We start from the raw sequence: 24,122 nt of genomic DNA, 5'->3' as shown, positions 1-24,122 counted from the left end.
CACACACGCACACGCACACGCACACGCACACGCACACGCACGCACGCACGCACGCACGCACGCACGCACGCACGCACGCACGCACGCACGCATTTTTGTTAAAATAAGTGTTAAATTAGCTCTATTCTGATAGTACTCATTGTTTGTTCAGTAACAGGGGTCGCCCCCCGTCTCAATCCAGCTCTTTAAACAGAAAATACATTGTCACGCTGGTATACTGATTTTATTAGGAGAGGGAACTCCTACAGAATACAGGATAAACAAGTTCAATTGGAAGTAATGAAACAAAGAAGTGAGCAGTCAAAGTTGGAACTGGAACATCATTCCTATCATTGGATACACATTCATTCATTGATTAATGAATGAATGAATGAATGCATTAATTAATTAATTAATTAATTAATTAATTAATTAATTAATTAATTCATTCCACTTAGCCTTGCCTACTTGTTGTCAATTATTTGTACGAGCTCTTGTTTTATTGGATCTTGTTTATTTTGATACACTTATTGGTTTTAGCTCCTTCTCATTTGATTTTCCTATTTGTCTCATCTGTTTAAGAAAGTAGCCAGCTGATATATTGCACTGTTACCTTAGCGCTAGGCATACTCTTAGTTACTTGTTTTAGAAGAGAATGCACTTAAGACTTCCCGTGATTAGTAGTTTTCTTGTCTACCTATGTTGAATGCACTTATTGTAAGTCGCTTTGGATAAAAGCGTCTGCTAAATGACCGTAATGTAATGTAATGTAATGTAGTATATACCAATGGCAGACAATTCATTATTGAACAAGAAATGTTATTGTAATATTATTATATCATATGTAAGTATATGTGTATCCAGTATGCATATTATTTTATTGCAAGACATTATTAGCATTCCTCCATTGCTTACCCCCTCCCCACCTCCAACAATGCTTTTTAGTGCATAATTATTAATATCTGTCTAAATTAATTAGCCTTGGCAGCCGAAGGGTCATTAGCACCGCACTGACACAGCAGTAACACCAGGTCCTGCGCACTGTACATCGTCATTTATTGTCTTATTAAAGTGCTGCTGCTGCTGCAGCATCATCAATTAACTCTCCCTTAACGAGCCACTGTCCACAGGATTTATGGAGGAGAGAGACTGTGGGAACTGGGGGAGGTTACAGAGGGAAAGGACAGAGGCAGAGAAAGAGGCCCCGTTTAGACCCAGTCGTATGCAGTGGTGGAAAGTAACTAAGTACTTTTACTTGAGTACTGTACTTAAGTACAATTTTGTACTATATTGCAGTACTATATTGCCGCGACGAAGCGTAAATTAAAGGAGTAGTTCACCCAAAAAATTACTTATTTTCTATCAATTACACACCCCATTTAATCCATGGAGATTTATTTGTTGTTTTTGTCGCATTCCTGAGCCAATAATTTGATGACCGGCAGAAAGATGCTAATGTATCCGTCTCCTTTGAGTCTCCTACCAGAGAGACCATCAGTCATCAAATGATTGGCTTAGGAATGCGACAAAAACTAATTGATAATTGATAGAAAATAAGCAATTTCTTGGGTGAACTACTCCTTTAAGCAAAATGGCGCACAGAATAGTCCCCCCCCCACCCGCCACAGTGTTTTTCCTCCCCTCCTTCCTTGTCCTGCGGGTTGAATGTGAGAGTGCGTGAGATTTGATCTCTTTAGTTTTTTGTCTTGGGTTAATATTGTTTATTTATTTTGTCTTTTGTTTATTCTTTACTTGTTGTCACTTACGTTGTTTGGGTCCGAAAATTGCAGACCTTTTTGTTGTACTGGTTTTGGCTACCTGCTGTCTTTTCTGTCTGCTTAAAATGTATCAAAGAGATTTGTAAAAAATAAATAAAATAAAGACGGGAGGAGGGGAGAGAGAGAAGAAGGTAGACAAAGAGAATGAAGGGGGCGTGAATTGTTGCGGGGAACGAAAGAAAGAGAATGACACCGAGGTTTTTTAAAGTGGGTTTCAGAAGTGCCATCTATTGCCGGGCGGTCCCGTAGCCCGTGGTGAGACGGACAGGATGATTTATAGAGAGTCGGTCACATTGAAGCCCTTTGGTGACACTGACAGGTGACGCCAACTGTCAGATGGTTGGTGTTCGACTCCTGTGTCGGCCGAGACGTCACCATGGTGTGGTGTGTCACATCCAGTGTTGCAATGCTGAATTGGAACGTGGATGCACTCTATTTTAATGACGTGACGCGCACGCCGCTTAACACCTACACTACAGGTCACACAATAGACAATTGATATGCATCTAGGCTCATTCCTATGTTAATCCATCTGGTGTGATTCGGGAGCCTTTGTAAACTTTGTTGAGGTGTGAATTTAAAGTAGTTTTAAATCTATGCGTGTGCCTGCGCGTGCTCCTGGTCAAATAGGTTCATGCACGGCGTGCAAGGCCGTCCCATGAGCAATGCAACCCTGGTCACATCGGCTGAGTGACAGATGGACGCGGCAAGCTATAAGGTTTTTTCCTTATTGAGCCTTAATCACTTAAACCACAGCATCTGGGGGAAACTCGCCGAAAATAGCTGATGCGTTGTTGTGAGCTTGTAGATCGGCTATTTTCAGCGAAGATATTTAATGTAATAACAGAAAATGCACTAGTAGAGCCCTGAGCCCCTACAATGTATTTTATTTATTCATCTATTTATTTATTTATTTTTATTTAAAAAAGGTTCAGGAAAAAAAAGCGACTACATATTTTTTTCAAAAGAATTTCATAGTGAAAATAGATCTAATACAGATCTAAAAGCTCACCACGTTTCGCAATGCGACACATTGTGAGCTTGTAGATTGGCTATTTTCACTTTACATTTTAAAATTTCATTAAAAAAAAAGTTGCTAATTCATAATGTGTTTTTTGTATATTTGGGTCCCGGTGAGACAACAAATCTCGATCTCTTCTGGGTCTCAAGCTAAAAGGTTTGGGAACCACTGCACTAACGTATACAGTACGCATCTGGACGTATTGTATGTGCTTGCATCTGGTAACTATGCAGTACAGTACACTTATACATGTAGACATAAGGGACGCGTGCCGTGAACCACGTGTGTTCCATTGTTCATCTCTCACAAAGCGATCCATAACACCAACAAACCAATCATCGGTGTTTCCACGACAACAGCTTCATGAAGGTCGGAGATGGCGTTCATACTGAATGTGATTCCTGTGTCATTGTCATGTCTTTTCAACACTTTGGAAAGATAAGCCATGAACAGAACCACAGAGGACCCACACGTCCTTGGGAGGCAGAACGTATCCAAACATGAAAAAATATTTAACATTTTCCTTCGCACCTCATTTTTACCGCCTCCGCCGGGACGGACAGGAAATGGCATCGACTGCTTCCTGTCTGCGCAGGCTTTGAAGAGCATCGATGAGGGACGGCGCGATGGCACAAGCGCCGCTCCTGAGCTCTCAGCGTGTTCTTTGTAACGTGTAATTTACAGCTTCCAGCCTGTTGTTTTATCTGTGATTTACGGTTTCCTGCTCAGATGCCATGTCAACAGAGCTCATGGAAACAGAGCGTTTTTTTTTACCAAGACCATGAAGGCCATGGTCAGCGTTGATACGTACGGTACTGTTCGTACCAAATAACACCTTCACAACAACAGCCCTTGGGCCCAGTTGTGTTAACCCATTAAGACCTGAGGCCGACTCTACACATACCTTCTAAATCAGTAGTTCTCACACTTCTTTTGTGCCATGGACCCCCACATTGATATATATTTGGCTGCACACCCTCCATCTGAAAATGTTCTGTGCCAGGGACCCCCAGAAGAGACGATTTGTGTTAAAAAAATCATAGCAGATGTACAAGCTCGCAGCACGACACGGAGTGACGCGCTGTGAGCTTGTAGATCTGCCACTTTTGAGAACCACTGTTTTAACCCATTTAGACCTGAGGCCGATTCTAAAAACGCCTTCTAAATCTTTAGATTAAAGATTAAAGTTTTCTGAAGATAAAAATATATATATATATATATTCAAATAAATTACAAATAATAATGTTGCTACTATAACATTGTGGGTTAAACCCACAATGTTAAAGCTGCAATCCGTAACTTTTATGTACTAGCCAGGATTTGAACCTGCGTCTCCGTCCCACTCATTTAAGAGGCAAAGGAACCTGTGTTCCAATGGATCCAATGTAGTTATTTAGTCACAAGTTCTTGTTAAAACTAGTCTTCATTGGTTCAATATTTATAAAAGCCAGAGACTTACTTAAAACCCCCCTATTTTTGGCATGTCATTTTAGGCCAAACTTTTACATTTTAAATGTTTCAAACGTTTTCAAAATTCACAATGCGCTGCATGCATTTCAGCTATTCTTGCTTGAAACATGGAGATAAATAGTTACTGTATGACAGCAATGATACAAATGATTGTACAGTGGTTTTACAACAGTGTACATTCTTTAAGCCTTTTATGTCTCATTCTATCATCTTATTATTGTCATTGTATCATCTTCTTGTCCTCCATCATCTTCCTCTGTTTTAAAATGTCTAGAGAGGAAATGATGTCACTCATAGTTAAGTGATTCCTCCACGGAGCATCTTTGTTGGAATGATAAACAATATGAATAATTGCTAAAGCACATTTTCAACAATGATGCTAACAGGCTCCTAAAGAACTTGTTGTGGATTATTGTGGGAAACCCAAAAAGTTTTGGTTTGTGTGTGTGTGTGAGTGTGTGTGAGTGTGTGTGTGTGTGTGTGTGTGTGTGTGTGTGTGTGTGTGTGTGTGTGTGTGTGTGTGTGTGTGTGTGTGTGTGTGTGTGTGTGTGTGTGTGTGTGTGTGTGTGTGTGTGTGTGTGTGTGTGTGTGCAGACACACACGTGCGTGCGAAGGCCAATCTTCTCGTGCACCTATAGCTCTCATCACAGTGGTGTCTGTTTTGAATGTGTGATTTATTGAGGAGTCAGTTATGTGTGTGTGTGCGTGCATATGTGTGTGTGTGTGTGTGTGTGTGTGTGTGTGTGTGTGTGTGTGTGTGTGTGTGTGGGGGGGGGGGGGGGTGGGGGTGTGCGTGTGTATCACATATCCTTTCATTTCTCAAATGGTTTATCTTCATCAGATGATAGATTTACCCCCCTCTCCCCAAGCATGACTAATTACCTGTAATATCAACACCAGATGTGGAAATGAAAGATAGACCTTCAACTGTCTCTCTCTCTCTCTCTCTCTCTCTCTCTCTCTCTCTCTCTCTCTCTCTCTCTCTCTCTCTCTCTCTCTCTCTCTCTCTCTCACACACACACACACACACACACACACACACACACACACACACATGGCATTCTTTGTGGGTGATTTATTTTCCCTCCATCTTCTTATTGTGTTAATAATTTGACAGACTGTTGATAGTGAATATAAACTTTTTACACTGCCAAAAAACACAAATTATTACAGCTGGTGTTTGAAGTATAATAGCATTGTGAGAGCATATTGCCAGATGACTGTGCATTGCCAGATACATTTGATGTACTGTATGAGTTTACCTTGCTTATTGTAAGTCGCTCTGGTTAAAGGAGAGATCCGGCCATTTTAAGTGTTATCTTTGATGTGTCGCTAATCACTCACCAACATTGAAAGGGACGTTGAGTTATTCCAGAGAGTCCCCTGTCGTCCAATCTGGCGACCCCCTCCGTTGGCATAATGGGAGTGAAAATCGTCTGTTATAACCGATGAAAACTTTTTTTTTTTTCTACTACCACTCATCGTGGAGTCTCATGATACTCAAACATGTGCTGAATGTCGCACACGAGCTACCGTTCGTGCAGAACGAGATGACGCTGGTTGCTTGTTTCTCTCACAGACGCCAGGTTCTGTGAGAGAAACAAGCAACCAGCGTCATCCCATTATGCCAACGGAGGGGGTCGCCAGACTGGACGACAGGGGACTCTCTGGAATAACTCAACGTCCCTTTCAATGTTGGTGAGTGATTAGCGACACATCAGAGATAACACTTAAAATGGCCGGATATCTCCTTTAAGAGCGTCTCCTAAATGCCTAAATTGTTAATTGTACTTTTTTCCCCCATGTGGTATGGCTACTTTTACTTAAAGGTGCTGTGACTGATATATTCTGTTTAAATAAGTGTTACATATAGCTTTAAATTCTGATACTAATCCTCGTTACAGAGTGTTCAGCAGCAGCTGTCTCCAGGTCTTTAGTAAACAGAAAATACATGTTCAGTTCAAGAGTTGGAAGTGATGAAACAAAAAAATTACCGAACACATCTATGTCTGTGTGTTAAACAAATATTGAACTTATGAAAAGTATTAAAAAGTGCTTCTGACAAAACCAGCAAACTTTATTGGATCCTCAAACTTTCTGCTAAACCAGCTAACTCAGCAAAGAAGAGGGGTGGAGTTAGCTGGTTTTGCTGACTCCAGGCTCCACCCCCTTTTGACCTCCAACCTCATTGTGAGCTTGGAGGTCCATTCAGCTGTTCTTATCAATGATGAACAGAACCTCCTAACTCCACTTTTTTTTTTTCATTTCCTGAAAAATGAACATTTTGGAGTTAGCTGGTTCCTGCCGGACAGCAGAGATAAACAAAATTGAGTATTTGCTCACAACCCACAAACATGGGTCCTCCTTACCCAGTGTTTGGGAAACACTGTGATAGAGCGTTCAGCTGTGCGTGTGCGTGTGTGTGTGTGTGTGTGCGTGCGTGCGTGCGTGCGTGCGTGCGTGCGTGCGTGTCTTCCTGGCAGAGACGTTGAGACAGCCTGGAGGCCTCAGTGACGCGTTGACAGTTTGCCATGAGTGACGTGTGGTCATCATATCTGTACACATCTCAGGACTAATAAACCTCACTGTCAGACAAAGAGCAGTTGAAAGGAGCAGAGCCCTGTGGCAACACACGGCTTAAACACAACCTGCTGATGAAACACTGTGGTCTGCAGAGTTACCGCTGTCACAATAAACCGCCCACAACCTGCCTCCCTTCCTGAACGACCTGCTCTTTGTCTTAAACAAGCTCTTCCGTTTCTTTCCCCTCGAACTCTGTCCCCCCCCCCCTTCACTTTGATGATTAATTTAAAATCTATAGAAAACGTGTGCACAGCCACACACTGGCTGCGCTCCAGCTCTGTTCATTTTCTATGGTATTATTATATTTCCGCACAGCACACCCTGCCCAATCCAGGGTTTGGACGTGCACGCCTTTCTTCTTTTTCACATAAAATACTGTACATGGATGTGACATTTATCTGTCACATGTACAGTAAGTGACATATTCTGGTTAAAACAAAACCATTTTTGTGTGTGTGAAAAAGTCAAAGCTCTGCAATATAGAGCAGTGGTTCTCAACCACTTTTGGGCCAGTGCCCCCTATCTAATTTCCAGGTCCCTTACCACCCCCTCGCCCTATTTAAAAATTAGGCTAGGTTTCTGCTGTGAAAATGTATGTTTTTTGTATTCTTATTATGTTGCTTATAATTTAAACTTATTGAATGCTAAATTAGAGACAGCTTAATAAGACAGTTGTGAATATTAGGCTACTTCCCAGGGAGAGAGAAAAACAGAATAATTGTTGAGCGTTAAAATATGCCAGTAATTATTTATTGTTAAACAATTTTCAATTCAATTCGATTTTAACAAGTTGTCTCAACGCACTTAACATATAGAGCAAAGACCCGACATTGTCCCACCCTGAGAAAGCAAGTGGCAAACAGTGGCGACAGTGGAGACAGCGACGACAGTGGCAAACGATAGCTTCAGTTATAAAGTGGAACTTCAAGTTCTAATCGTGGTGTTGTTGTTATTGATTACAAGCAATGAAAAGTCAATAATTTGGAGCAGGTCCCAAACAAGAAGCATTCTTATTATTGGTTACAGAGCATAATCTGTGGTTTATCAACCATGCTGTTGGTCATGGCTGCCAGTTCCCACCTAATATCATGTGGGAGTTCTGACTCCCACAGATTTCCAAATTTTAGTTTGAAGCTGGGTGTGGATTAGAGCCAGTCGCAGATATATTCATTGCTGGTTGTTGACAGATATATCAGTTCAGTCATTGCATCATCTACAGTGAAAGGCAGCCACTGTGTGTTAACGTATTTATGAGTAAATGTCTGCAGAGGCCATTGCTGTGTGTGGGTGATGTGTCATAAGTGCACTCATGAGTTGAGGCGGTGTATCGACTCATTCTGTGAGACAAGAAGCATTCTGCATTCTGCTAGCTATTTATAGGCTATTTATATGACTGTATGTCCTAACATCAATAGTCAGCATAAGGATTCACTACACAAGAGCTAATGCAATCTGTCATACGGTAAACCTCATAATCTAATTTGCACACACACACACACACACACACACACACACACACACACACACACACACACACACACACACACACACACACACACACACACACACACACACACACACACACACACACACACACACACACACACACACACACACACACACAGTGTGTTGCAAATGACCAGATACAGTAGGCCGTATCCGCACTGTTTTATTACGAATAGAAACCAGGCTTTACAAGACACAGAATGCACCACACTTCATTGATCTATATTAACATGGTATTACAATGGAACAGATGGCTGTTAGGTTCATGTTGTTCACATTCTACAGGCTGCTCTTTACCTAAATAATGAAATATAAATTGTTATGCAATGTTTACAGTACATATTAGAATTACAAGTCAGATAAACCAAAGCAAACATAAACTATTGCATGTAAACACCATCATGTAGTTCTACCAACACACCACATAACAAAAAATGAGGATTTCAGTTCAGTCAGACAACTCTTGGATTGGATTAGAATATATATTTATTGAGCAAGCTTGAGCATGGATATAGAAAGCATAAGGAAGCATAGTTTGGCGTCAGGCCTCTGAATCCATTCACTCCCTGTAAGAATAACATTTTAATAAATGTTACATGCCAAATAGCATTTACAGGGAATGAATAAAGACCCCCATGGGGATCTAGAAACAAAGCCTACAGGTGGATGCCGGGGAGGCGGGTGGGATGACTTTCATGGGCAGCAGCAGGTAAGCAGCGAGCAGCAGTAGCAGATCTCAGCAATAGCAGCAGCAGCAGCAGCAGCAGTAACGACACACGTCGGCTCAGCAAGACAGTGTGTCAGCAGCATACGTAGGCAAGCAAGGGCAGCAGATCCGTCAGGATCTCGGCAGCAGAGCAGCAGCAGCGTTGCACGTCAGAGCAGCAGAAGAGCGCAACCAGACTGAGCAGGTAGGCGGAGCATTACTTATAACCCACCGACCAGGAGAAGAGTGCATGTGACTTAGTCACCTGATCGGTTAGCCCAATCCCTTGAGTTGCCTGGCCTGAACTAGCTCCGTAAACTGCGCCTCATTAGTTGGCTCTTTCACAAATCCAATGGTTGCTTCGAGAACATGATCTATCGTTCCATCCTCTGGTAGGCTGATTCCCACTAAAATACTCAACACAGTCTTCTTCTCTGCCTTGTTTATCTATGTTATCAGGCTGACCAATGTACCAAAACCTGTAGAAGTATGAACATTTTAGTCATGACAATACAGTACCTATAAGACCATATGTTTTTAATCATGACCTCAAATCACATACTAGACTTGAGACTTTAGATGTTGGATAGTGAAATAATGACAAGTATAATTGTCTACATGGCATTGTAGTAGTTTTAAGTTTTAGAGTATTATCACCATTTTTGAAAAATGTAATGAAGAGGTACTGTAATATGGGAAATGTACATACAATGTTTGTTGAAATGAGAAAAGAGAAGAATGAAGGTAAAGTCTTACGTTGGTGTGGTCAGTGGGGTTCCATCCACCCACTTGAACATTCCTTCGATCTCTTTGTCCATCAAACCCAGCCACACTAGCTTGTTTCTGCCAAGGTCTCTGTCAACAACTCTGACAACAAAGTCCTGGACAGAAAAGATGTTGGTTACTGAAGTACAAAGTGTACAATTAGATGCATGTGCATGTCTCAACAAAATGGAACAGGTTATTGCCTGCACATACAGTATTTGCACCCTCACACGCATGTTTGCACACAAACGATACCTGTTTGTCTTTGCTCTTTATGATCATCAGGTCTGACTGGTTGTCTCTACAGTATTGTCTGCTCTCATCCCAGTTTTTCTTCTCAGTAGAGATGTAATAACACAGACCACCAGCAAATGTAAATCCATATGATTCTAACAACAAAAATACTATTAATGTTAGTCACTTGTTATTTTTTTCATTTTATTTTTCATTTGACAAATTATGACAAATGATGAACAACATGATATAACAATGAAGAGAAACTGTGCTGTCTCACTGACCACAAAGAAGAATTTTCTTGATGTCATCTCTTTCAATTAGTTTGTTGTATCTGTTCTCTAACTCATCGAAACTGGCCTTCCACTGGTCTTTCTGTTCAGTTACGTTGTTACATCCTGTCTGTAAGTCTTCAAAACTGGTCTTGCACTGGTCTTTCTGTTCAGCCAGGTCAAAATCTGCAAGAAGGAGAATCAACAAACTGATGAGCTTTACATAGAACTTTGTTCTGATAGTAAATCATCTTAATTTGACTGGCCGCATTCAATGGAGCTGTTGTAAAACAAGCTGAGGATGGGGGGGCCACTCTGAACTTCTTTAGACGAAGGATCCAGTGTAATTGCTGCTAAGCCTTTTTCACCACGTGCGTGACGTGTGGCCCACTTGAGGTCCTTATCGATGTGTACGCTGAGGAACTTGAACTTTCCATTGCAACACCATCGATGAAGATAGAAGCGTGCTCTCTCCTCTCCTTCCTGGAGTGCACGATCAGCTCCTTGGTCTGGTTGACATTGAGAGTGTGGTTGTTCTCCTGGCATCAGAGTGTCAGTGATCTGACCCGGCCTATCACTGTCATGCCGTCAGCATACTTGATGATGAGCACGCATCCCTGGGGGGCTCCTATGGTTAAGGGTGAGGGGAGTAAGATGAGATGTTGCCCATTCTCACCACCTGGCGGCGGTTCGTCAGGAAGTCTAGTATCCAGCTCAAGGTCTCTGAGCTTTGTGCTGAGTGATCTCTGTCACTGCTATAGCAACTCCTACAGGTTGGTCAGGGCGCCTGTTCAGTGGGATGTGGAACCGAGAAGAATAGCATGTTCCTCTGCATGCGTACATAAAGTGTTCCCAGTGAAACTCCTCATTGTCAGGTTAGAATGAAGCGGACTGTCAACGTCACGTATCAGGGACACATGCTCGTTTACACACTCCTTAACGAACGAACCAGTAGGGGTCAGTGACAAGGGACTACAGTAACAAGGGAGAATTGGCAGTTGGCATAATGACTAAAATGGAAGAGACAATGAAGGGATGAGGTGGGATGGATTAGGCTCAATATTATCAGTAGTTGTGTTGAGGCTGGATTCATTCATGACCAATCAAATTATTGCTGTTCATTAACTTTAAGAGCAGAGCACTGTGCTCCGTGTAAGGGCATAATGGTCATTTACGCAATGTGAAACCACCATATGAAATTATATTGAAAATAGAAAATAAATGCAGTTAATCCTGCTAAGTGTTTGTCACTGTAAAGTCCAATTTGTATTCATCAAATAAACTACATGGGCGCACATCCACAAAATGACTGCTGCAGAAACCGCATGTGTAATAATTCAGCATGCCTTTTATTAAAAAGAAACATATATGGACAGATAATGATAACAGTCTTTTGGTGTGGGTTAGAATGCATTAAAAACAGGCAAAAATACGCTTTTCCATCTTGAGGGCATAATATAAAAGTGAAAAACACAAGCATAACTTATGTTAAGTGGGTTTGTGTGATTTCCTATTTGGTGCATAATGGTGTCATGCTAAAATTGTGAAATGTACATGTGCAAGCTCACAATGCATCACACACACACATTGTCAGCTTGTAGATCAACTATTTTTACTTTTTTTTAAAACCTAGAATGACATACCCAAAATAGGGATTGATTATTAATCAATAATTGTATTATAGGTTATTGATTATTTGTATTATCTATAGAGTACAGAAGTCCTGACGTCACTCGTTCATCCCCAGGTTCGTAAAGTAATTTAGCTATGGAGACAGACAAACTGTCCTGGCGATATTGTCAGGGAGGAGGTTCTGTATCGTTTATGATAGTCAGTCACTTATATTTGATACAGTCTGTTTCTGGCGAAAATTTTACTAATTCGGCGGAAGTAACATTAGCGATTTCTCACCGTCAGTTGATGCTTCATATCCATATGAATCAAACCGCCAGGATCATTTGTTTATTTTTGGAACACAGTTCTTATTTGACGCGATATTAAATATGTCTATGGGGATTCAGAATGGGGGTGGAAAACCGCGAACGAGGTAGACAAACCTAGGATGTGTAAATTACGTCAGACTTCGGTGCTCTATTAAATTGATTCGTCCGATCAAGGGATGCAGCCCTAAAATAGAGCCTGAAGTATTTCAGTCAACATCCATCGACAGTATTTCTGACTCAAATATAAGATGTACAGACAGTGTTTATAGAATTATACTCACAGAGTATGAGCAGGACAATGATACCAGCCAACAGGAGAAGACACAGCAGCCCCACACACACTGCAACAGCTCTGAAACCATCCTTCTTTGACTCTTCACAGTCTGAAACACATACGACAAACCTATGAGGTTATTTGTGGGTTTAAAGACTTACGTTACAAAATAAGAAATGTAAAATAAGTGACATATTTCAACAAGTTGGGACAGCGAGTGCATTTTCCGGCAGCGGCTGCTGTCACGGCAGCTCCGCGGAGCTGCCGGCGGCGTCAGCTTTGGGAGTGTGCTGCGTTTGTGTAACGCAGTCCCCACCCATATTATTTACGATTCTGTGCCTATCGGTACATAACTCGGACGGCGCTTAGTCGAATAGCAGACCATCGGCCGGTCGTCGCGGGCACTCGCGCCTGGAGGCTTCTTCTTCTTCTTTCGTATATCATCAGATGACCAACTCAGTGTCCTGCAGCCACGCCCTCGTCTCTGGTCCTAAGTCGAAAAGACCAGCTTCTGAGGGTGGGCTGTATAGGGGGCAGCCGGTGATAATGTGCTCGGCAGTCTGTTCAGGCTCGCCACACTCGCATGCCGCACTGTCCGTTAGGCCCCACTTCTTCATAGAAGATTTGAAGCGCCCGACTCCAGTGCGCAGACGGTTCAGCGAGGTCCATAGATGGCGTGGCATGTCTTCTCCTTTTACACCTCCTCCTGGGTCCTGGATGTATCGCTGGATACGGGAGGGCCCAGCTGTCTCCCATGACCGTTTCCACGATGCTGCCAGCCAGGCGTCTCTGGACAAGTCCTCAGGGATAGACTGTAGCATCTCTTGTGCTGCCTTGTTGTAGGGATGGCGAGACTTGAGCCTGCCTGATGGTGCCGGTGTTGTTGTGGCTTTGTGCAGGATGTGCCAGTCGTATTTCTGGGCCTTTCTTGCCAGGGCGAGGGTAGCCGCATCCCGTCGGAGACTGGCTGGGGCGATTCCAGCTAGGACTGGCAGGTAGGACACAGGGGTGGGTTTCAGACAACCAGTTACTGTCCGGAGAGCGCTGTTGATGACAGTGTCAACCTTGTTGACGTGGGGGCTTCTGCTCCAGACAGGGGCGCAGTATTCTGCTACGGGCAGGACCAGGGCTTGCGTAGATATGCGTAGGGTCTGGGGGGAAGCTCCCCAAGTTGAACCTGCTAGGCGTCGAATGAGCGAGACCCTTGCTGTTGTTTTGGCCTTCACTTCATCCAAATGTTGCTTGTAGGAGAGTGTTCGGTCCAAGCATACGCCGAGGTACTTGGGGGCTTGCTGGAACTCCAGGCGGTGGTTGCCAACATGCACATCCAGTTCCCTTCTTGCTTCCCGGTTGTAGAGGTGGTAAGCTGCAGACACTGTTTTGCCCATGCTGAGCTGAAGATGCCACTTCTGGAGGTAGTTTGCCAGGATGCCCATGTCTCGGTTGAGGCCATCTTCCATTGCCTTCCATGTTGGACGTCGAAGCATGATAGCCAGGTCGTCCGCATAGCCGTACTTAGTGGATGTTGTATCTGGCAGGTCATGAATGTAGATGTTAAACAACATTGGTGAGAGGACGGAGCCTTGCGGGACGCCGTTCCTCAGCCTTCTGAGCCTACTGATCTGGCCATCGCTGGTCTGTAGGATGAAGCTCCGGTTGGATATCATCTCCATGATGAACCTCACCATATGCCGGTCCGGGATTGTCCTCAGCAGTTTCAGATGTAGTCCACGGTGCCACACGGTGTCGTAGGCGGCTGTCAGGTCCAGGAATACAACTCCGGCTTTCTCATTGTCCTGAAAGCTGTCCTCTATGTCCTGAGTGAGTAGCGTAACCTGGTCCACTGTTGACCTGCCTCTGCGAAAGCCGGCTTGTTCCGGGGGGAGTTGTGGGTCCACCACTGGCTCGATACGGCTGTGTATAAGCCTCTCCAGGATCTTATATGGGACGCAGAGCAGAGAGATGGGCCTATAGGACTTCGGGTCTTCGGGGGGTTTGTTTGGCTTTGGCAAGGCTATGACGGAGGCACGGCGCCAGGTCTTTGGAATCTTGGACCTCCGGAAGCACGATGAGAAGAACGAGCAAAGCCAGTGGGATGTTCTTTCACTTTGGTGTATGACAAACTCTGGATGGATATTGTCTCGACCTGGTGACTTGCCCGGCTTCAGTTTTTTCATTGCTGCCCTTAGTTCCGCTGTCGTGAAGTCTCCCGAAAGGTTAGCATCCACGTTGGCTGCCCTGGAGAGAGATGACACCTCACACGATGTCAGACGAGTGAAGTGTTTGTCTGCCTCAGGGAAGCGGCCATTTTTTAGGAGCTGGGAAGCAATGGCGTCGGCTGACACTGGACACCTACGGGGTGTTGTTTTTCTCCCTGAGAGCAGGTTGATTGTCTGCCATGCCTTCCGGCTGGAGTGGGTGAAGTCGATAGATTCCACTACTTCAGTCCACCTAGCCCTTCGGGTGTTGTCCAGCTTCTGCAGTAGAGTTGTTGCTGTTGCGTCCATTTCTCCCCTGGAGCTCGCCTGCTGGTGTTGACGCAGCAGGTAGCTGCACTCCTCGTCCCAGCCAGGGATATAGTTCTTATTGAATCCACGTGGGATGTTGTGCTTTGCTGCCCTTAGGAGGACTTCACAGTAGGCGGTGTATGCAGCATCAACATCGGCTGCTTCTGGGTCCGGGAGACCAGCAGTTCTTCTCTCCGTTTCAGCCATAAACATCTGCCAGTTCGCTTTCCTGAAGTTCCATCTCCTGACCGGTTTGCCAGCTACTGGCTGTACCAGTGATGGTACTTTGATGACTGATGGTCGATGGTGTGACCGAGGGAACCTGTCCAGGACATGTCTCTCCGGTTTCAGGTCGTTATTACGACATACAGCAAAGGCAAGGTCTGGATTGGTGTACGAGTTCCAGCGTGCAGAGAAGAAGCTCGGGGGCTCTTTTGGGTCGAATAGCAGCAGTGCTTCAGTGTTAGAAGCCCACTCACTCAGTACCTCACCATCTTGTGATGTGTTGTTGTAACCCCAGTCCGTATGTTGGCAATTGAAGTCACCAGCATAGATGGCAGGAGCTGTCACAGATGGAAGTGATGTTATAGTAAGCGCTGTTGGTGGGGGCTTGTATACATTCACAACAGATGTTTCTTGGATTTTGGTGACCAGCCACTCCATGTTGCAGCCAGGTGGGGATTGACTGGTGGCTGACCAGCTCAGTCCTTCCCTGACAAAGGTTGCTATTCCATGCTTCTTGCTGCGGATGGATCCAGCAAGGAGGAACCCAGGCAGCTTGAGGTTGTCGTCTGAAACCCAGTGTGTCTCTTGAAGGAGAACAGCTGCCACTTTGTTGGCATCGGCGAGATGTCTGATGACTTCGAGTTTGGCGATGGTCAGGCCCTCGACATTGAGTTGGAGCACCGACTGACCTTGGTTTTCGACAGTGGGGGTGTCTGCCTGTCCGAAAGAGGATGTTCTCTGCCTTGGTCTTGGCCTTGGCTTGTACCTTGGTCTGCCAGCTCGATGATTCTTTGGCGACATTAGTTTTGTGAGTTGGTCTCTCACCATTTCTCACTACTCACAGGGAAGGCCACGTGAAGGCTGTCATCTTCTCCCCCTGCCTGGAGGCGCTCGGGCGCGACTCCTTGGCCTCAAGGTCTGCTGATTCGGCGCGCCTCCGTCATGGTCCAAAACTATACTTTATCGGCGGAAAAAATAAGTTGACTGCCGTGGAGGAGCGGCAGTTCCGCTGCTGCCGCTCCTCCACCGGCAGTTTCCGCGGCAGTTCCGCTGCTCCGCCGGCAGCTGCTGCTCCACCGCCGGCAGTCACTGCCGGGAGCTGCCGCTCCTCCACCGGCAGTTCCGCGGAAGTTCCGCGGCTGTTGCCGCTGCCGGAGAATGCACTCGCTCCTTCTGGCTTTATGACAGATAACATGTAATGTATGTTCTTAAATGACACAATGACATCATGAATGTAGATTGGCTTGAAACTGAACCTGTCAGTTCTTCAATTAATGTGTCAACATCTATGATGTAATGGTCTGTTTAAGCAATGGAACATGAGAGGGTGTGAGTTATAAGACTATGGAATATAATTAGTATTTGAGTGGAAACGTTTTTAATAGTAGGCCTACTACTGCCTAACTGGAATTTTAAAAGCATCAATATATGAAATAGAATAATACATAATTTAAAAATAGAACATTTTCTGCCAGCTATGAAGTTAAGATGGTCTGCCGATATTTTTTTTTGGCTGCTTTCAGAATTCAAGTCACTGTTTCTGAGAATGCTTTACACAGGGCGCAGTTCCTGTATGCAGACCACCTTGTTTCGAGTTTACCCATTTCTCCACACACCACTACACCACTGTAACATGGACGTTAGTTCACAGGTTCTCAACGTGGGGTTTGGGTACTGCCAGGGGTCCCAAAAGGGAACGGAACAGAGTCAAGGGCGCCGATACTGTGGGTGCCTCGGGGCTAAAGCACCCAGGGAAAATGACAAGCCCCCATCACAAACTCATCACGAAAAAAGAAAAAGAAAAAACCTCCGACATCTTCACTTCATGGAGTACATTTTTTGTACAAAATTAACCAAATTAATCGCATTAAAGTAAAAAAAAAAGAAAAAAAGGTAACAAACCCGGAGATTTTCACCCAAAAGCGCTCAGAGTTGAAATTGACACCAAGGATTTTACAGTGTACATAGGGGTCCCAGATATGTAAAATATAAATGAAAAAGGGGGGCCTGTGATCTAACGCATATAAATATGGGGTCCTTGAAATTAAAAAGGTTGAGAATCACTGTGTTAGTCAATCATTGTAGTATTTGTTTTACCTCCATCCTGCTCTTGTGCTGTATTGTTCTGTGAAGCATCCTGCTGTGTCCTGGGGCCAGATTCATAGATGTCTACAATCCTCTCCTCCCTCTCTCCTCTGTCTTCTCTCTCTCCTCTCGCCTCCATCTCCATCTGTCTCTCTCCTTGGCCATATCTGACCTTCTTGGTCAGGTCTGGCCTGGCGTTGACATACACGTCCTCAGACATTGTAGTTCACATTCAAACTGCACATGTTGTACAACTTGTTGGAAAACAGAAGTCACAAAAGAGGAAAGTCTTTGACAGAATAGTGAAGTAACTGAAATGTGGTAATGCACCGCGGCCAACCTTTAACTGCTTTAAGAAGGTTAGACATAACTGCGAAAATGTCACAATGTGAGCAAATGTAACAGGAAATGCCCACTAGGGCTGGAACTATTGATTATGTTCTTGGTGATTATTGGAGTGCACAATGTTTTTAACTCTTCAGTTAAAACATTGTCTATAACTGCCCTTGCCAGCGATTTCGAAAAAAGCGTGCAGTCGGGATAATGCATTCTATACTTATGGGCAGTTGAATGTGGCTTGTTTTTGCCAAAAAGCTACAGAAAGCAGAGAATGTTTTACTTCTATAAATCCTATAATACTAAACGAAACCAGATTCATTTTGTTGTGATCATGTGATCTCTGCGTGTACTCTTCATCATCATCATCATCATCATCATCATAATAATGCACAGGCTGCGGAAGAGCGCCTTCTATCGTAAACCACTGAAAACACCACATGACGAGAATCTTGCCATTGGCGGTCTGAGCCTTGGAGAAAAATTACGAGAAATCGCGTTATTGGCAGCCAATGAGTTAATACAGTATAGCAGCATCCTCTATGCAGCATCCTGTTAAACAGTGTCATGCTAAATTGTGAAAATAGCCAATCTACAAGCTCACAACGCGTCTCAATGTAACACGTTGTGAGCTAGTAGATCGGCAATTTTATTAATTGCATTGATCATTTTAAAATAAAATTATCAATGGTTTCTTTGAATCGGTTAAATCGATTCACACTTCTCAGCAATGACCTGTGTGAATTCACAGCTACTGTATCAACAGGACAGACTGAAAGATGACTATTGCTTCTTTCATTTTCTCTCAGGTTTTAGAACATTAAATGTACTGTAAATATGGTATGTTTTCCACTCTGGAGGGATTTCCATGAATGATACTTTACATGTAGACACCGAGAACTAGTTAAGAAGCGTAGGGAGTTGTTGATGACACAGATACAGTTGTAGTGGACATGGCGTATTTATTATGGGAAATATTAATAATAATTATGAAAATATTAAACATATTTTATGAAAAATCTAAATGTGAATTTTCACCAAAAATTAAGGAATTGCGCAAATTAAGGGATTAATTCGCACCTCAACACAACCATGAAAAAGGCTACGTAAGAATCTTGGACACAGTATGATGCATGGATTCTGGTTAGAGATTGATTGGAAATATATGAGTTGAAATCATTTGGAAAAGGACTTCCGTTTATATCAAAATAAAGTGTATATTAAGATAAATCCTATGTAGATGATAATAAAACAACCAATGAAATGGGGAAAAGAACAATAGATCAATAACTCAAAAGATGATGAAACTGGTTAAAATCTCAACAATATACAACATAACAGATCTACAATCTGATCAGCCGCCAATTTATTTTTGCATGAACACGTCACACTTAAGAACTCAAAGGCCACCCTAAGAGTGCTGTTCAGTGTGTGTAGATTCTGTTCTTACCGAAGAACAGATCACAGCTAAGAAAACATTGGAGTATACCAAAATCTTCTTAAAGGTTCTATGACATTCATTTTCACTTTTTTTATTTTTTATGTTTTTTGGGGGGTTTTATGACCTCAATTACACCCAAAAAATCTGAACTATGAACATTCAGTGGATTTTCTGTGGTCTGGGATTTTCTGAATAATTAGGCTGAAAAGTTATCTGAGCTTGGCCCTTTGGCAGTGAGGTCACAGCCGATTAATCCCGCCCACTCTCCTCCTTGCCCCTCCCCTCCCCTATCCTTTCCTTTGTGGGGGGGGGGGCAGAGCAGAGGCGATGATTGACAGGCAAAATCCCTCACCAGCGACACCCGCAGGCAAAGATTTATTTTTTCATTGCAGTTGAAAAGGCTTTAGAAATGTGAGAGAAAAACACCTTCCATGGATCAATGGAGTGGATTTTTTTGTTAAAACTTTCTATACACGTTTGAAGGACCATGACAAACTTTTAATGTGTGGTAAAACTGAACGTCATGAAACCTTTAAAAACTTCTTAAGTGGTTTTAAGAAAAACATTCCTCTAAAGAACCGTTGCTGCATGAGGCCCAATGTATGTAGGGTTCTGATTAACATTATGTTTACAAAATCACTGATATAAACAAAAACACTGCAATGGAACAACTAAAAAAGTCTGTTGTGTAGAATAATATTCTAAAAATGTACTGTAGGTGCTGAAAAACCTCACAGTGCTTAACCTACAGAAATTGTGCAACTGTCCGTCCACTGCACGCATCGTGCAAATCCACCTGCCTCAAAATAAGGCCCAAGGTATTTCAGTCAACAGTTAACACTATTTTTTACTCAAACATAAGATGTAAATATAGTGTTTATAGCAGGAGTCTTTGACAGGAGGTCCGGGACCCCTAGTGGGTTCACTACAGCTGGGGCCGCCTAATCTTTGTGTGATACTTTGTGGGAACTTTTTTTCCCCTGTTTTTTTAAAAACCCTAGCATCCTTATTTTATGGGGAACATTAGCCGAAAATAGTAGTATTTTCAGCAAGGAGGGGGGGGGGCAGTATAGCAGTATGGGGTTTAAGTATACAACGAATACATCACATGGATGCACCTGGGATGTATCATCAGTGTTGTAGCCTGGGGTAGGGTAGGGTGTTTCGGGTCTCGCAACATACACCCTCGCCCAGGTGACCCAGCCGGGGTTGATCAAGCCCCAACTTACATCCCAGGTACTACCCACGGTCAGTCCTATAGGGAAAGACAGGGCCACTCAGACCGCTTCTACCTGAACACGGGGAGGCTCTGGCACGTGGAGGGACTAGGCTCTGTGGGTGGCCTCCTGGCCGGGCTCCTCCTCCACCAGGTCCATGACCTGAGCGCTGTACCAAATCCGCTGCACCAGATCCGCTGCACCAGATCCGCTGCACCGCCCCGATCCAAACATTTCCTTCTGGCGTGATGGTTCCTTGGGCCGATACCACTAGATTGGGCCGTCTAATGGTATTAGCTCCACTTGCGGTTTGCTGGGAACCCATCGCCAAATGAAAAGGAAAAACAGCGCCCTCTGCTGTTTTTTACTATCTCAGTTGGCTCTGGGAGGAAGTTGACGTAGCACCCGTGCGCAAGGAAACCGGGGTTTTGGTCTGCCTTCAGCGCATCACTTCCGGTGGTGCGACTATGTTTTCATTCCCACTAACAATATTTCAACACGGAACACTAACACCACTTCTCCCAGAGAACATGGATCGTTTTGGTTATAAGCCCACTTGTTTCTATGATGAAAGAGTAAGTTAAAATGTGAATATCTTTCCGTGGTTTTGTCTGCTCCGAGGACGCTATTGTTAAATGAGTTTCGGTTTGTTTTGAGTGGGGAAGGATCGGTGGACACGTAAATCCCGCCCACTACATTTGATTGGGTAAAGCGCGGCCTGCTTCCTGATCTGAAGGCACGCCCACTTGTAGGCCAGTGCGTATGCGATATGACGAACCCCCCGACAGATTCAAACGCAGAGCAGAATCTGTTCTTGAGAGATTAACACGGTGCAAACAGCTTGCAAAGCGTCTATATGAACACAATTGGTCTGTGTTCAGTGGAAGGAAGCCGGGTTGGGAGGAAGATTTTTGAGTAAGTGCAGTATGTACTATCAGTAAGTGCAGTACGTACTATCTCGTTAAAACCAGATAATGTCTTTATGTTTGTTAACATGGCAGCGATATGTTTCTGTAGTTTGTGGTCCAAAATGATCCAAAAAGTAGGGCGCTGTTTTGAAAACAAAATCCCCCTGAAATAGATTATTATAAAAAAGTATATAATAAGAAGAATAAGAATAAGAACAAGAATACAAATATTTTACAATCAGATGCTCTGAAAGAAAGAAAGAAAGACCGTATTTGATTGAAGGAGCATGCTGTCACTCAAGCTGTGGCTGATTTCTGTCCTCAGAAATGCCATGCTCTTTGTTTACAATTTAGTATTTACCATCCTTTGGAGTCTTAGGGCGGCTTCACACTATGGTCTCGGGTGCGCACTCCAGACCGCTTGGCAGGTGTCGCGCTAGTGTGAATTTTGCGTATCGTTCCCCGAAACGGATCACCGTTCCGTTCCCGAAACCACCTCCGGAGACAGTCTCGGATCCGGATCATGCGTATTTGGGTACGGTACGCTGCAATGTGAAAGCAAGCGTACCGTTAGACGGAAGTGGCCTGCTATTTGTAATAGGTGACGGTATATAAACTCGACAAAAACAGTCAACAAAAACACGTCGCAGATCAATCCACAGGGGTTCAACCATGGCTGGATCCCGCAGTTAATTACTGACCGCCGCTCCCACCCGCAAGAAAAAATGTAATCCCATTCTGTCCCGCGTCATCCCACGGGTTCATTTAACATTTACTCCCGCCGCATCCCGCGGGTTAATTTCATCATTAAATTATAAAATGAACCCGCGGGATGATGAAAGATTTAGTACCGCATCATCCCGTGGGTTAATTTTATCATTAAATGACCAAATGAACCCGCGGGATGATGCGCTAAAACCCGCAATATTTATATATAAAACTTTTTTTATTATTATATAAAACATTACATAGCCTCACGGCCATATAAGGACAGCAACAATATATATATATATATATATATATATATATATATATATATATATATATATATTTGAAATTTGTAAGTAAATATGGTAACTCATTTAGATGTAGGCCTACGTAGGTTTATGGTTTCCCAAGGACTATAGCCGTTTCACTCATGATGCAATTTCTCTTTCATAACAGATACATACATGTGCCAGATAATCCCCACACCAAGAGAGTAAAAAAAGAAAAGACGTTGGATTGATGTACTTTATTTAGACATGAGACATGAGAAACAGTACATGGAAGTACAATTCACAATACAAGGTTTCAGTCATTCAGTCCGACTTCACTGTATAGGCTACTATAGTTGCCTTTTCATAAATGATATATTTTTGTACTTAAGCTGTTTCGAATACAAAAGTAGTAGTAGTTGTGAAGGTTAGCAAACTGGACATTTAGACTGAATGTATCCTGTATCCTCATCTTGCGCTAATGCACACAAGTGTTTCACCAGGTTTTATTTGTGTTGTTTCTCATAAGCGTACATCCGTTGTCCGTCAACAACACAGCAGTTAGTCAGGGGATATTAGCAGAAAGATTTCCAATCTTGGAATAAATTCCTTAACAAAAAAAATCTTCACCAATGTGTTTGTAAAGGTGTCTAGTAACACATCTCACAAAGACTGAAATTCAGTTTCCCTAGGAGAATTTTTGACAGCTGCTGAAAGTTGGGGTACCCACCATTTCCCTGCATTTCCATGCAGGGCAAAAAAAATCTAATTTTAATTCTGTTTTAAGTAGCATGTGAGGGGTCAAACTAGGGTGTTTGTATGATTCTGAATCCATTGCAAGCATTTGTTTTGCACCAAAACCACTCCTTGGGCTAAAAACAGCCCAATCTCAATGGGCTTTTTACACAAAAAGTATACCTGGACAAGGATGGCTATGGCCGTTTCCAAGATTGGAAATCTTTCTGCTAATATCCCCTGACTAAGTCTGTGCCTTGACTTCTGTGCGCTGCCGCTCACTGCGCTGAGCGCTCAGTGCGTTGACTCACTCCCCAGCCGCAACCCTATATTTATGCGCGACCAGCACAAACATTGTCGCATAGTTGATGACGTCTGTGTCCACAGGCAAATGTGCATGCCGCCACCTATAGGATCGGGGGTATATATGCAAGTGTTCTCTGGTGCGCAAGGATCTTGGCCAATGTGAATGCAGGCCAGCTGGTAGAGGCCATTCGTTCTCGGGAACGATTCGAATGCAAACGGACCCAGTGTGAAGCCGCTGTGAAATGATCAATTTGTAATGATTTGTATCATAGTGTTTGTATTTCTGACTAGCCTTAGGTTTTTACAGAATGGAGCATAGCCTATACAGTGTGTCAGGTACAGTAGCTGCAGTCTGGTGACATTCTAGCAGTTCATCACAGTGTACACACTGGTATAATTTACTTAGTTTGGGTTTGTATTTTATATTAGCATTTAATATTTAGAAAATAGTAGTTCAACTGTTACAGAGAGGAGCAGCGCTCGCCAATGTCATATTTTTTGTACAACCAATCAAAATTGAGGAGAGGCGGGAAACTGTCAAACAGTTGAATAGCTAAATCTGACCCGCCCCCAACATTCAATATTCATGAGCAGTTTAGGCAGCGTAAGAAGTCCACCCTGGTAAACTCACCTAAACTCCGTAGATATACTGCTTATATAGTCAATATAGATGTAATTGTTGACATTAGAAAGGCTTCCAGAGCATTGCAAATAGAGTATTCTAGACATTTACAATGCACATTTATTGGCAAATATTGTACAGTCAATACAGTACAACTAGTTAACTTCCACCACTGGTGATGTCATCACTGTGCAATTCTGTACAGCTGCCTTTTTCAGAACGTCTCATTTGA

At 43.4% G+C, this 24,122-nt stretch overlaps 1 protein-coding gene across 1 annotated transcript in view; it reads right to left on the bottom strand.

Moving 5' to 3' along the window:
* LOC308078311 (extracellular calcium-sensing receptor-like) overlaps nucleotides 1-17,568 on the bottom strand; it is a gene marked incomplete at both ends in the record, with an annotated part of 41,368 nt that extends 23,800 nt beyond the window's left edge. Inside the window, 5 exons of the mRNA XM_080419429.1 lie at nucleotides 9,800-9,924; nucleotides 10,064-10,197; nucleotides 10,327-10,500; nucleotides 12,539-12,640; nucleotides 17,361-17,568. Coding sequence (XP_080275555.1) covers nucleotides 9,800-9,924; nucleotides 10,064-10,197; nucleotides 10,327-10,500; nucleotides 12,539-12,640; nucleotides 17,361-17,568 — 743 coding nt within the window. The remainder of the gene's footprint in view (nucleotides 1-9,799; nucleotides 9,925-10,063; nucleotides 10,198-10,326; nucleotides 10,501-12,538; nucleotides 12,641-17,360) is intronic.
* Nucleotides 17,569-24,122: the final 6,554 nt, after the last annotated feature.

The sequence above is a fragment of the Gymnoscopelus braueri genome (genome assembly GCF_963280865.1).
Source record: "Gymnoscopelus braueri genome assembly, chromosome: 22".
NCBI classification, from domain to species: domain Eukaryota; kingdom Metazoa; phylum Chordata; class Actinopteri; order Myctophiformes; family Myctophidae; genus Gymnoscopelus; species Gymnoscopelus braueri.
This window is presented reverse-complemented; position numbering and strand designations above follow the sequence as displayed.